Below are 13691 nucleotides of genomic sequence, written 5' to 3'. Positions count from 1 at the left end.
AAAAAGAATGTCTGTGTGTAAAAATTCCCAAGGTGACGTTTTTTTATTTTTTATTAAACCAAAATACTCTAATAAACGCAGACCATTGTTGATCTCCACACAAGACATTAAACCCGCCCATTCCGTCCCTCAACATGGATTCCGAGGGTGAAGACGATTACCTTTCACAGAACAACCCTGCCCAATCAACAGGAGACTCTAAAAATATCACTGCGGCTTTTCCTTCTTCTGCTTCTTCTGCTTCTTCTTCTTCACGACCGACATTCTCTCTTGACAACCTGCCTTCAGAATTCGTTGCATTCCTGGAAAAGAATGAGATTGATCCTGCAATCTATACTGTCACAGATTTGCCACGATATGTTCGTCTGAACCCCGATCCACATCTGACTATCACTCCACAGGAACTTGAACAACAGCTAGGGACAAAAGTTGAGCCTGTGCCTGGGTTAGAAGCCTTCTGCAAGCTGCAAGGACATGTAAAACTGAGAAATACACAAGCGTAAAGTCTTAATTAAGGCATAAGGAATATGTGTGGCTTTTTTTTTTTTTTATTTCTCCACGGACGAAATATCTGAAATTGGACTACTATTTTTTACAACGATATAGGTACGAAGAAGGCAGGATATTTGGGATGGATCTCAGTTCAGGAATCGCAGTATATGCCCTGGACATTCAACCTGGAGAACATGTCCTCGATATTTGCTGTGCTCCAGGTACAAAATATATTATTTTCTATTGCGCCACCAACCATGGATGATGAATGACCTCTTTTAAGTATCTCACCTTTTTTTTTTTTTTTTTTTTTTTTTATACATATATTTTGGAATATATAAAGGTGCGAAGCTCTGTATGATTGCTGGTTTACTAAGGAATACTAAAGAACATCTGCACTCGAATCGGACACGGAAGAATGGCAGTGGCAGCGACAGTGACAGGAAACAATTTCAATCTCGTATGAATGTCACAGGAACTGTGACAGGTGTGGATATTTCACCACATCGTCTCTCAACCTGTAGAAGTTTATTGAAACGACATAGGCTGCAACAACATGCACGTTTGTTTCAAGCGGATGGTACGACCTTTAATGTCATGAGACCTAGTGCTATCGATACTATCAGAACCAAAATTATGGCGACTAGTGCTGCTGCTACTGCTAGTACTACCACTGGTACTAACGCTGACACTGATGCTGATGCTGACACTAAGGGAGACCTTAAAGGAGTACAGAAGCAACAACAAAAACAACTACAACAACTACAGCAGCAGCAGCAGCATGGTACTAAGAGGACTTTGGCAGAAATCAATGATTCAACAGTGGGGCCACAGTTACAGGCATCTACATCTACGTCTACAATTACTACTACTGCTGCGACTGCTGATACTGCGATTGCTGCTACTACTACTACTACTACTACTACTACTACTACTACTGCTACTGGCACTGTAACTGCTACCCTTCCAAGTCAGGATAACAACGGGCCTGGAACGGCTGAGTATAAAGAGGCGGCTCTAAACCAGTTTCATCATGACTACAGTCTAGCAGGCGGTGAGGCCTGTGTAAAACGTCAAAGGGCAATATTGGATGCACTGTCAAACCTTGGGAACCAAGTAGGAGAAGAAGGAGAAGGGCAAGGGGAGGAAAAAAGAGAAATGAGGGTGTCAACAATGTGTACTATGCTTAAAGAGGCAGCTAAAACGAATGATTGTTCCAATAGAAGCAGCGATGGTGCTAGTGATCATAGTAACAGTAGCAATAGGGATAGTAGTTATAGCAGTCATGGCAACGGTATCGGTAATGGTAATGGTAATGATAATGGCAAAGATGATAATAATACCAATGGTAATAGTAAGGGTAGCAGCAATAGCAGCAACCATAGTCATTGTAGTAGTCGCAGTCCTGTCCAAGAGAAGATTGTGCCATTCTACGCGCCAAAGATTCTACGGAACGACCCTCAACTACAAGGAGAAGAATACAAGTATGACAAGGTTATTGTTGATGCAGAATGTAAGTGAATGGTCTTTAATATCTATTTCTTGTAAAAAAAAAAAAAAAAAAAAAAAAAAAAAAAAAGTGGTTAGTTTATAGGCTGTATAACATCAATGGAGAGAGATAGTCAATAATGTGCATTTATTGGCAATCATCTGCTCTCGGAAAATCTTGTGCATAAATGCATCAGTTTTTTTTTTCCTATTTGTTTTGGCTCGGCATCTTATTTACTTTTTTAGTATTGTACTCACACTCTCTCTTGCTTATTTATTTATTTATTTTTTCTATTCTATTCTATTCTATCTATTTTATATTTCATTAACTATTCATTGTGTTTTGTTTTTCACACAAACTTAAAAAAAAAAAAAAAAAAAAAAAGGTACACATGATGGGTCGATTGCACACATTCTCAAGTATGAGACATGGGGATGGGATAGTTTTCACAAGAATTTCATGGCACAAGACCGATTGGACTCACTTTCGGATCTCCAACGTGGGCTCCTGATGAACGGATTCAGGTTGACCCGACCAGGGGGGATTGTTGTCTATTCAACCTGTTCACTCTCGAGAGCTCAAAATGAAGATGTGGTCGCTTGGTTTTTGACGAAGATGAGGGGCAAAGCTGTGTTGGAACCCTTACCGAAGCACGCCTTGGGGATTCAGACCGCCCCATGCAAAAAGCCCTGTCAAGCTGTCATTGCATCTGCACTGGGTCTTTTTCAGCCATCTTCAACATCTGATGAAAAAGATCTGGAAGGCGAGAAGGCAGGAGGAGAAGAAGGATGGCATGGCACACCGGAGCAAGAGGCGGAGATGGAGCAACTTCAAACCCAAATCAAGAATATGTGCCTGAGGTACGATCCCATCGCAAGCAACACGAGCGGCTTCTTTTTGGCACGGATAAGAAAACTTGCATAATTCATATTATATATATAATAATAATAATAATAATAATAATAATAATAATAGTGAATATGAACAATAATGTATATATATAATATATAATATTAACACAATAATAATATTATTTATAACAGATATTAAAAAGCACTTTTTGATAGTCTACAGCGATCATATTGAATAGAGCTGAATCGGATAAAGTAAAATGAAATAGACAGAGAAGAAGAGGAGAATGTTAATTGAATACATATAATATATACCCATGTAAGATAGCATATAGTTCATAAATGTAGATCCTTTGGACCGAGATGCATGATGATGTTGGTTGCTGCCATATTAGATCTCGGAAGTAGATTGACATATTTGTACATGTTCATCTACATCTCTCAGGCAACGAACTGAGGCTTTTATTTTTTATTTTTTTTATTTTTTATTTTTGTATTCTCAATCAGTACAAGTTAGTTAGTTGTATAAATATATTATTATATATACATTATAGTTCTTTTTCCTTTTTATATAGGATCTCCATAATAATAATAACAATAATAATAATAATAATAATATATAGTGACAATAGGAAAAAAAAAATACTCAGTTGCTTTTTTACTCTTGTATTATTGAATATCATGCCAATTTGTCAACAAAAAAAAAAAAAAATTTCTTTTTTTTGTAAAGTCGTGTAAATTGTCGCGTCAATAACACGCGAAAAAAAAAAAAAAAAAAAAAAAAAAAACCCCAAATTCAAACCAAATCAAATCAAGTATACATTTTATTGCACATTGTAGCACTAAAGACTTTTACTTTTATTAAATATTTTATTTTCTTTTTTCTTTTTTTTCCCTAAGCATATATACAAACATTTTTTTTTTCTCTCTGAATTAAATTTGCTATCATTATGCACTATAACGGCTACAAAAAATAAAAAAGAGAAGAAATGACTATAAAGGATTGAAGGGGAGTATGAGATGCACAATTTGGAAGGTAATGGGGGGAGGAAAAAAAAAAAAAAAAAAAAAGAGCAAAGAGAAATTATGTTTTTTCTTTCTTCAATTTTTTTTTTTTTTTTTTTTTTAATGGAAAAAGGAAGGAAAGAGAGAGAGAGAGAGAACTATACATGTAAAATGGAGGTTGATGGAACTAAAAAAATCGTGTCCCATCAAATTCCATTACTTCCAACTTGCGTTCGAAAAAAAAAAAAAAAAAAAAAAAAAAGAGAGAGAGATGTAGGGAAAAATGAAGTCGATAGAATAATGCTAATGATTACAAAAGGCTGATTGATAGATTTTGGTTGAAGATTAAAAAAAAAGGGTGAAGGCTTTGTTCAGAGAGCTTAATACTGAGCGGCAGCAGTCCTCTGAACTTGAGAGGCAGCAGCCTTCTCATCGACGAAGACAGGGTTGGCGGCAGCAGCGGCACGAGCACGTTTGCTCTTGATCTTGAGGTAAACAACAGCGGCAATGACACCGAGCCAGTAGACGCAGTATCCTGTCACGGTACCGACCGATGCAACGTTGTTCCAGCCGACGATCGAGTTGCAGAATGCAGCGAAACCTTGAGTGGGATCATTGGGGTTACCATAGCTGAGGGCCCAGACATTGATACGGGGATCGTACGAACCAGCATCATCAGCATCGCCTCCCACAATCTTGTTCCATTTGTCCATCTCATAAGCATTAATGGCCTTGGAGAAAAGACCGCCAGCGATCAACAACAGGAAACAGGTCGAAGCAACAAAGAAGCGGTGAAGAGCCAAAAGGGATCCTCCACGGTAGATGATCAATCCAAGAAGTGCACCAGCCAACAAACCAGTAATAGCAGCAAGAGGAATAGACTTTGGTTCAGCATCGAATGTAACCTGAGAATCATTTAGAGGAGGGAAATGAGGTTGATGTTAGAGACATTGCATAATAAGCATTTGGATGACTCTTTTTTTTTTTCTTATTCTTATTCTTATTATTCACTTACACCACCGAGGAAAATCATAGCCTCCAAACCCTCACGAAGGACAGTGATCATGGGCAAGATCATCAGGGCGTATTTACGAGAACGTCCGGCGAGAGTTTGCTTCTTGTCCATGTTGTCCATGGACTGGGATAACTTCCCACGCCACTTCTCTTGCATGTCCTGGGACTTCAACATGGCCAAAGCCATCACCGTGATCATCACACAGGCAATCAACGCGAATGTTCCCTCCCATAACTCCTCATGAGCCATGAAAACGTTCTTGGCCAACGAGTTCCTATTTTGTTTTAAAAAAATAAAATAAAAATAAAAATAAAATAAAAAAAAACAAAGATAGTGTTAATGCATGTTTCCTTGATAACGATCGATAAATCGATAAAATCAAGAAAAAAGGACGATGGGTATGTGTGTTAACAAAGTCTTACCAAATAGCGATGAAGGCTCCTCCTATGATTAATGAGATGACAAGACCGATCAACACACCGATCCAAACGTGCCATCTCAGACGGCGGTAAAGGACTGGATCATCAACAATGACCTGCTTGATGAACGAGAGCAAGACCGAGACAATGATGGCTGCCTCGGTCGTCTCTCTGAACATGATGAAGAAGATGGGTGCGGAAAAGATGGATCCCATGATGACTTTTTTATATATATATATATATATAATAGGGGGATAAATGTCAAAGGGAGGAAGAAGGAATAATCTCTAGGATTTTTTTTTGTTTTTTCTCAAAACCGAGCAAAGTAGAGACACCTAATGAGAAGAGGAGAAAAGGGTGAAGAGAAGGAGGAGAGAAAAGGCCAGAGAGGACAGGAATGTAAGGGGGAACTGAAAGAAGAGGATGTCCTTTATAAAAGAAAATGGTGTGTGCGTTTGTACAGGGATGTGGGCATGTCTGTTCCGCCAAACCGGGGGGAGCCGCTGATGCTGTCTGTAATGTAAATGTACCCTTACAGATGGTCAACTCTATCAATTGCAAGTTCAGTTTCAATACATCAATTCATCTTCCGTTTTGTTTTGTTGAAAGAATATAATATAATATATAATGTATATAATGTATATATATAATATTTACTATAACATTATAATATGTTTGTGTGTATAGTCTGTAGGAACAAGCTGAAGTCCCGATGAGAAAAAGATTTTTTTTTTTTTTTTTCTTTCAAAGGTTCAATCTGATTATGATTTACTGCTTTAATTGTTTTGGTTAATGGTGCATGGTAGATGGTGTAGGTTTATTGAATAACGATAAATAAAATAAAATAAAAAAAAAAAAAAAAGACTCTGTCTGGGTTCAGAGAACAGTTGAAGGGGTTAGTTTACGAATTTTTTTTTTTTTTTTTTGAGCACAAAAGGAAAGAGAAACCCATCGATCATGTTGTTTTTGGTCAATGTTATGATAATGCAATTGGATGGATTGGAGTGTATTCAAACACACCACACTACTAAAGGCCATAATAGTCCATGTACACACACATGCATATGACGGAGAACCAAACACTTTCAATAAAGAATTTGAATTCAGATTTACTTTATGTAACCACGAGAAAAAAAAAAAAAAAAGAGATGCAAGCCAAGTCTAATTAGGAAGTTATTTGATGCGGATGTTTTATATTCTATGAATAAGAAGAGTCATAAGTCGCATCTGTTTTATTTTCTGTGTTTCTGTGTGTGTACATGGGATGTGTAATTGTATTCTCAATGGGCTTTCATGGAAAGAAGGAGATTTGTTCACATCACATACTAGACGGGTGTGTATCTCCAATCAGAAAAAAAAAAAAAAGATTGAGTATCGCCAATTTTATTTGGTCACGATACCTTATATTTTAATCTAAAAACGATGATTGAATTGTTCTGGTGGCATCTCACTACGTGACGGACTTGCAACAATACTCGTAACAAGCGAGCTAATTGGCTGCCAATACACTCGAAAGTATTCAAAAAATATAAGGTATCGCGACCAAATGAAACGGGCTAAATATACTTGTGAAGAAGTATAAAAAAATTTTTTTTTTTTTCCCTTGATCAGATAAATGATTCCAGGCACTAGATAGATAGATAGATAGTTAGTTAATTAGATAGATAGATAGATACATACATACGTGAGGATTATATAAAAAGAGTTGTGAATTATAAAATATATATATTTCGCGTAAGAACCTAAAGCTCTTTATCAGATCCAGAGTCAGCTTTTTTTTATATATTGATTTTAGCTCAGAGTCTGAGGGCAAAAGGGGTTTAGTGAAAATTAAAATTGCTCAAGTTGGATTCAGTCTTCCGTTTTCATACTTTTAAGACATGCGCTCTTTTATTCAAGTCTTGGACTGTCCTTTTTGAGTAGAATTCCCCTCTCCCCTGTCTGTTCACACAAACACAACTGACAAACAGAAAGGTCTAGTTCATTCTCTCAACTGCCCTTGGGCGTAGTCACTGCACCTTTTTTTTTTTTTTGTGTGCATGTAAATACTTGTTTATCATTAAAAAAAAAAAAATGCACATGCGAATCTTTTTTCCATAGCTGCACTTGGGGTCATCAAATAAGGGAACTCAGATGGGCCAGTCCGATGAGCCGTATCGCATATACGGTCTCCTATTGGTTGGATAGGCCGAAAGGGTATTGACATATTTGTCCATAATAACCGTATGCGTACTTGGATACACTTTAACATCAACCGCAAAACAAAAAAAAAAAATCAGATAGTGCTAAAAAACACAACAAAAACGGGCTTCCAAATCAGACTCTGTCTTTTACGTTTTAGGAAATAGGTTTTTGAGCACTGACTAAAAGGATTTGAAGCCTAGAACCCTAATGATGTTTACTGACTCTATCAATCCATCAAATCTTTTCTTTCTATCTTCTTGTCCGTGTTTATTCTCCATGAGCTCTTTTCTTTAATTTATCCCTGAAAGGACTTGCTCCTCCATGGATATATAGATATCTGATGCTTATCCTTTGGTAAACACCCCAAGCTGATCATATCAAAAACTCTGAAGAGATAGACAGATAGTGAAAAAGATACATGAGAACTGAATTATCCAACTGCAAAAAAAAAAGAAAAGAAATTATAATAAAGAATAAAGAAGGAAGGAGAATTTAGACTATTGAACCCTTCGTCCCTTCTTCCTCCCATGAAAACATGCTCTGAAGAAAGAGCGATCGAGATTTCACGGATGAAATGTTCATTGGTAGAAAATCCATCGCCACCGGGGTGCGAATGTGGGATAAAAAAAAAAAAAAAAAAAAAAAGCTCACCTCCACCCAAGAAAGTTGACACTAAGCATGCGCGTCATTTATTTTACTTTTGCCTTTCTTTTCGTTCTCGTCTTCTTTTTCATCTTTGTTCCTTTTTCCTTCTTCTTCAACGTTGAAGATGGAAGCATGGGAAACATGGATCGTCTGCATTTGTTTTTTGACTTTTCTTTTTTTTTTTTTTTTTTTCCTTCTGGTTGAGATAAAGAGCCTAAAGATGAGAATGACAAAGATGGAGTTTGACTCTGATGGACCTTATAGGTTTAGTTCCTTTTTTTAAGGCTCCGTTTGGGTGAGCGGGCCCCCTGTGAGTCTTCAAGGATATGTACATGTACCTCAGGGTGGATACACGTCGGATCAGATTATACAAAGATGGACATAGATGGTCAGGGATACGCCTGAGGGGTTTTCTTTTTCACTCAACATTTATGCACTAGAATAATGCACTCTTGTAAGTGAATCTCTTCATTTTCCATGTCGCATGTCGCATGTCTCAATCCGAGATTTTCCCTTTCTTTATTATTATATATTATTATTAAATATTATTTTTTTTCGATCGCAACTTTATATTTATTACACTTGGGATATAGCATGCAGGGCATCTAATTTCTTCAAGCCTTGCAAGATGAGATGTGCATGTGTGTGTGCGTGTGTGAAAAAAAAAGATGAATGATATTCTGTTTTTGTACTTTCTTCTCCGAAGGTCTTGTGCAATGGATTAGCTTTAGCTCTTCCTGTTGTCGTTGCTGTTAGCTTTTTTTTTTTTCTGTAAAGATGAAAGGCTAAAAGGGATACTCTACAAAAATATCAGATATATATATATATATATATACTACATATATATACATATATATTATGTCTATCCCGATAGTTCCACGTTGCATCTAAAGTATATATCCATCTAACGTATGGGTCGGATCTCAATGCATGGCGCCCAAATCCGAAATCTTGTAAAACAACTTGTCTTCACTTTCGATAGATATCAGGCGTATTTAACTTCAGCTACAGTACTTCTTTAGCTTCTTTAGAATGAGAGGGAAGGAGGGAGATGGAGAGAGGAGGGAAGAAGCTCAAAGTCTGAAACTTTGAGCTGGTTCGAGGCTTGATGCTGTGGTGGCAGGTTATAGTAGTTTAAAAGGTTAGGGAGGGAGCTGTTGAGGATATTGACTGATCTGGGAACTGAGCTAGTCTGAGGTTGGATCTGATAAGAGACATCCACCTTACTTTTGACAGATAGCCATGTATAACGTTTTTTTTTTTTACGTGCGTGCTGTTAACTTGCTCTATCATTGACTCGGGACCGGGCACTAGCCGTCTGCTTATGCTTATCCATGCCTGATGATGCCTGTAAGGTGTTAAAGTGAAAAACTCTATGGGTAAATAAAAAACTTCTGCGCACGGGGTGTGTCGTGTAAATTCTACTGTGGGCGAATCATACAAATGACGACGTTCCTCTCTTTTTTTTTTTTTTTTTTTTTTTTTCTAATGCCGCACATGGCATACCAAACGCGAAGTATGTACAGCGTTTTAATTTTCTTTTTTTCCATCTTCAAATGCATCTTTAGTAAACTGTAACTAAAATGACCAGGCCAGGCCGGTTCCATCATACCAAGGAAGCTTCGTAGTCCCCCTCGGTTCATGCTCAGCATCTGTTCTATTTGTTTATCTTCTTCAAACAAGACTATTTCGACACATGGATGCTAGTTTTTTCTCGGGGTGTACAAACCTCCCTGCCATCTCATCTCCAGCCATAACCGTTCGATCATCGCAACTTTTTTTTTTTTTTTTTTTTTTTTTTACCCATACTTTATACATGTATATTTATAATATAAACTGATATTACAGTATACAAGTTTAGATGTGTTTTTTCTTTTTACATTTTTGGACATGCTGCATGTAAAATAAGGGATTGGAGCGGGTATTCGGATGCATATAACCAAAGCAATCAAAGTATATAACCAAAAACAATCAAAGCAACAACAAAACACCAACCATAATTGGCATTGTCATCGCGAAAAAGAGAAAAAAAAAACACGATGATCTGATGTTGAAAAACCCTTTGTTTGTTGTGAATGCAGTAGTGTTTAATTGTTTACAAGTGTTGTGATGTGAATATATATATATATATAAATTTGTATAAAATTTTAAAGTGTGCGTGCATTAAGAATTAAAGAATGGAATAGTAAGAATTGGCAAAGTAAAAGTTATCCATCTGATAAAAAGGCAATTCATTTTTGAATTCTTTATTTATTTTGTAATGGATAACATTCAATTCTAAAAGCCATTCCATGGCTCATCTCTTTACTTTATTCTATACTATTCTATATTATTTTATCTCATATTATCTGCTTACAATGTTGCTTATATTATACAAACCACACACATCACTGCTATACTTTATACATTACCTTTCTGGCTGACCGATTTTTTTTTTTTTCTCTTGCTCTTTCTTGGTCTTGACTTTAACCTTGAATGGCCTGGGCGTGTGCATCTGCATCAGAAAAGGACAATCGCCTTTTTTGTTTGTCTGTCCACTTGTACTCCTTTTGAATTCTAGTTCAGATGTTTTTTTTTTTTTTTTTTTTTTTTTCCTGCGCTTTGACTGGCTAAGCTTGCAACCCTGCTTTCTTTCATAAATACTGGCCTCTTTAAAGCATCCCCAACTCCCGTTTTCTTCCTCTCACTTTTATTATTTTTTATTTTAAATTTCATCCCTCACTCTTCTCTTCCTCCTTCCTTCTACCCTTATATTTTTTCTTCTCCTCCTTCTCTCGAGTGATTAGATCAAGCATCGGTTTTTGGGATCAACTCATTCTCATTCACTGGTCATTCACTGGTCATTCTTTGATTTGTAAAAAAAAAAAAGAATTACAGAAGAGAGTCTTCCCTCTTTTTTTTTTTTTTTTCTTATTCACATATACCTTATAAAAGTAATGCTTGCTTCACTCAAGTCTATTGCCGTCTTGGCTTTGGCCTCGACTATTGCCCAGGCTGCTGTTGTGACCTACAACTGGGACATCACTTATGTCAACGCCAACCCCGATGGTCTCCACGAACGCCGTGTCATTGGTGTTAACGGACAGTTCCCGTACGTGAAATTTATCGTTATCAGATTTTTTTTTTTTATCCCGTGTGAATTAATACTTGCATTTTTACGTACACCATCATACTTATTTACTTTTTATATTCTTTCTTTCTCATTATAGTCCTCCTCCCATCAGTGTTAACTCGAATGATACCTTGGTCATCAATGTTGTCAACAAGATCGATCAGCCCACCTCGTTGCATTCCCACGGTCTCTTCCAGACTGGTAACGCTCAGATGGACGGTCCCTCCATGGTCACCCAGTGCCCTATTCCTCCTGGTGGCAACTTCACCTACACAATCCCCATTGAGCAGCACGGCACCTACTGGATCCATGGTCACTTCCAGGGTCAGTATGTAGATGGTCTTCGCGCTCCTTTGATTATTCACAATGTCAACGAGGTTTACAAGTATGATGAGGAGATTACTGTCGCCTTTGCTGGTATGTATTAAATTATTTGTCCCATGTTTTTATCCCAACAAAAAAAAAAAAAAAAAAAAAAAAGTCAATCAAACGAAATGAACCATTGTTTTGATTCTAAATATTTGTACAATACAATGTTCTGATCTGATCATATTGTGTTGCATTCTCCTATAGATTGGTACCACAGGGAGCACTCTGTCATGTTGGAGCAGTACCTTTCAATTTTCAACCCCAGCGGTGCTGAACCTGTCCCTGAATCTGGCTTGATCAACCATTCGACAAACACGAAGTTCAACTTTGTCCCTGGCAAGACCTACCGTGTCCGCATCATCAACATGTCTGCCCTTGCCATGTTCCACTTCCACATTGACGGTCACGAGATGGAGATTATTGAGGTCGATGGTATTGATGTTGAGAGAAAAAAGGTCACCAGCTTCCCTGTCACTGCTGCGCAGCGCTACTCTGTCCTTGTGACCGCAAAGAGTGATGCCTCCCAAAACTACATCATGCATGCCGATATGGATCCCTCCATGTTCGATATTGTACCTGAAGATCTTCAGTTGAACGTCACTGCCACCATTGTCTATGATGAGAAGGCTCCCCTTGCTCCAGAGGAGACCTCCCAATGGGAACCCTTTGATGATGCCCAGCTTGTCCCTCTCGTTCCCGAGGCCACCGCTGCACCCGACCAGGTCTTTACTTTGAATGCTGTCTTTAGTGTCTTGAACGATTACAGTAACAAGGCCACCTTCAACGATATTACCTATGTCATGCCCAAGGTCCCTACTTTGTACACTGCTCTCACCACCGGTAACTTGTCCTCCACCCCTGAGGTCTACGGCAAGTACACCCATCCCTTGGTCGTGAAGCACAATCAGTGGATCGAGATCATCATCAACAACGACGATCCCGGTAACCACCCCTTCCATCTTCACGGACATGTTTTCCAGATTGTCGGACGTAGCGAGGGAAAGTATGATCCCTCAACTCCTTATCCCGGTTACTTCGATACCCCCAACCCTTCCCGTCGTGATACCGTCCTCGTTCCCTCAGAGCAGAACGTTGCCATTCGCTTCAAGGCCAACAACCCAGGAGTCTGGCTCTTCCACTGCCACATCGAATGGCACTTGCAGGCTGGTCTTGCCACCACCTTCATTGAGGCTCCTGAGGTCATGCCTAGCGTTCTCAAGATCGACCCGAGCCACATTGAGCACTGCAAGGCCCTTAATATCCCATACAGTGGTAACGCTGCTGGTAACGAGGGCTTGGATTTGACTGGTGAGAACGTTGGTCCCAATCCCCTTCCTGGTACCTTCACTACCAAGGGAATTGTTGCTCTCATCTTCACCATCATCTCTGCCCTCTTGGGTCTCGGCACCGTCATCTGGTATGCTCGCGATGATGATGCTCACATCGCTGCCCAGATGAGCAAGTCCAAGAATGTTGAGGAGGAGGCTAACTAAAGAAAGAACACGTTTTCCAAAAAGTTGAAAAAAAAAACAAAAAGGCGGATGATTTGAAGAAATAAGGGAGAGCAAGTGCATGCGCCTGATAATTCCTCTTATTATATTTCTATCTTTTTTTTTTTTTTTTTCCTGAGTTCTATTTTTCTTTATCTGGTCCTATAATCCACTTTTCACACTTCATTTCCCTAAGCACCATCTCTTGTGTATAATAACAACAACTCTCTTTCTCTCCCCAAAGGTTGTAATATGATGTTGAGCGTCTCAACGCCTTCATCAAAAAAAAAAAAAAAAAAAGAAAAAAAAAAATAACCAGCCTCTGGGCTTGCATATATCTCTTATTTCCAATCAATCTTTTTGTCAAATAAATAATATTTATCAAATTGTATACATTGTAAAGTCTTAATATTTTATGAAGAAAAATGATGTTTATGAATAATTTGAAGATTAGAAAGGAGAGAACTACGATTGTTTTTTTTTGCATCTGGGTGCTTTACGTCGATGAGATATTTATTTTATGAGTGCATTATTGCGGGTCTTTAGGAGTAGAAGAGTAAGAAGGTCACTAGAAGAGATAATGTTTAGACGTACGGTCGTAAAAGAATTGGAGTTGATGC

General features: G+C 38.0%; 3 protein-coding genes across 3 annotated transcripts; 2 read left to right on the top strand and 1 right to left on the bottom strand.

Moving 5' to 3' along the window:
- Positions 1-66: 66 nt before the first annotated feature.
- Positions 67-2905, top strand: BCR41DRAFT_425779 (S-adenosyl-L-methionine-dependent methyltransferase; the record flags this gene model as incomplete). The annotated part of the gene is made up of 4 exons (XM_022030625.1): positions 67-499; positions 607-713; positions 836-2005; positions 2367-2905. Exons 1-4 carry the CDS (start codon positions 135-137, stop codon positions 2903-2905), a joined length of 2181 nt encoding a protein of 726 aa, XP_021876812.1. The 5' UTR covers positions 67-134.
- Positions 2906-4097: 1192 nt separating this feature from the next.
- Positions 4098-5682, bottom strand: BCR41DRAFT_362363 (iron permease FTR1/Fip1/EfeU). Its single transcript, XM_022025720.1, has 3 exons — positions 5275-5682; positions 4853-5126; positions 4098-4742 (listed from the first exon to the last, which is right to left on the bottom strand). The coding sequence occupies exons 1-3, from the start codon at positions 5484-5486 to the stop codon at positions 4218-4220; spliced, it is 1011 nt and encodes a 336-aa protein (XP_021876811.1). The 5' UTR covers positions 5487-5682; the 3' UTR covers positions 4098-4217.
- Positions 5683-10993: 5311 nt separating this feature from the next.
- On the top strand, positions 10994-13158 carry BCR41DRAFT_341784 (Cupredoxin). Its single transcript, XM_022022261.1, has 3 exons — positions 10994-11191; positions 11310-11629; positions 11786-13158. The coding sequence occupies exons 1-3, from the start codon at positions 11037-11039 to the stop codon at positions 13072-13074; spliced, it is 1764 nt and encodes a 587-aa protein (XP_021876810.1). The 5' UTR covers positions 10994-11036; the 3' UTR covers positions 13075-13158.
- The last annotated feature ends 533 nt before the right edge of the window (positions 13159-13691 follow it).

The sequence above is a fragment of the Lobosporangium transversale genome, assembly GCF_002105155.1.
Source record: "Lobosporangium transversale strain NRRL 3116 chromosome Unknown BCR41scaffold_54, whole genome shotgun sequence".
In the NCBI taxonomy this organism is placed as follows: domain Eukaryota; kingdom Fungi; phylum Mortierellomycota; class Mortierellomycetes; order Mortierellales; family Mortierellaceae; genus Lobosporangium; species Lobosporangium transversale.
Note: the sequence above shows the minus strand (reverse complement) of the source record. Positions and strands in the feature narration are given on the sequence as shown.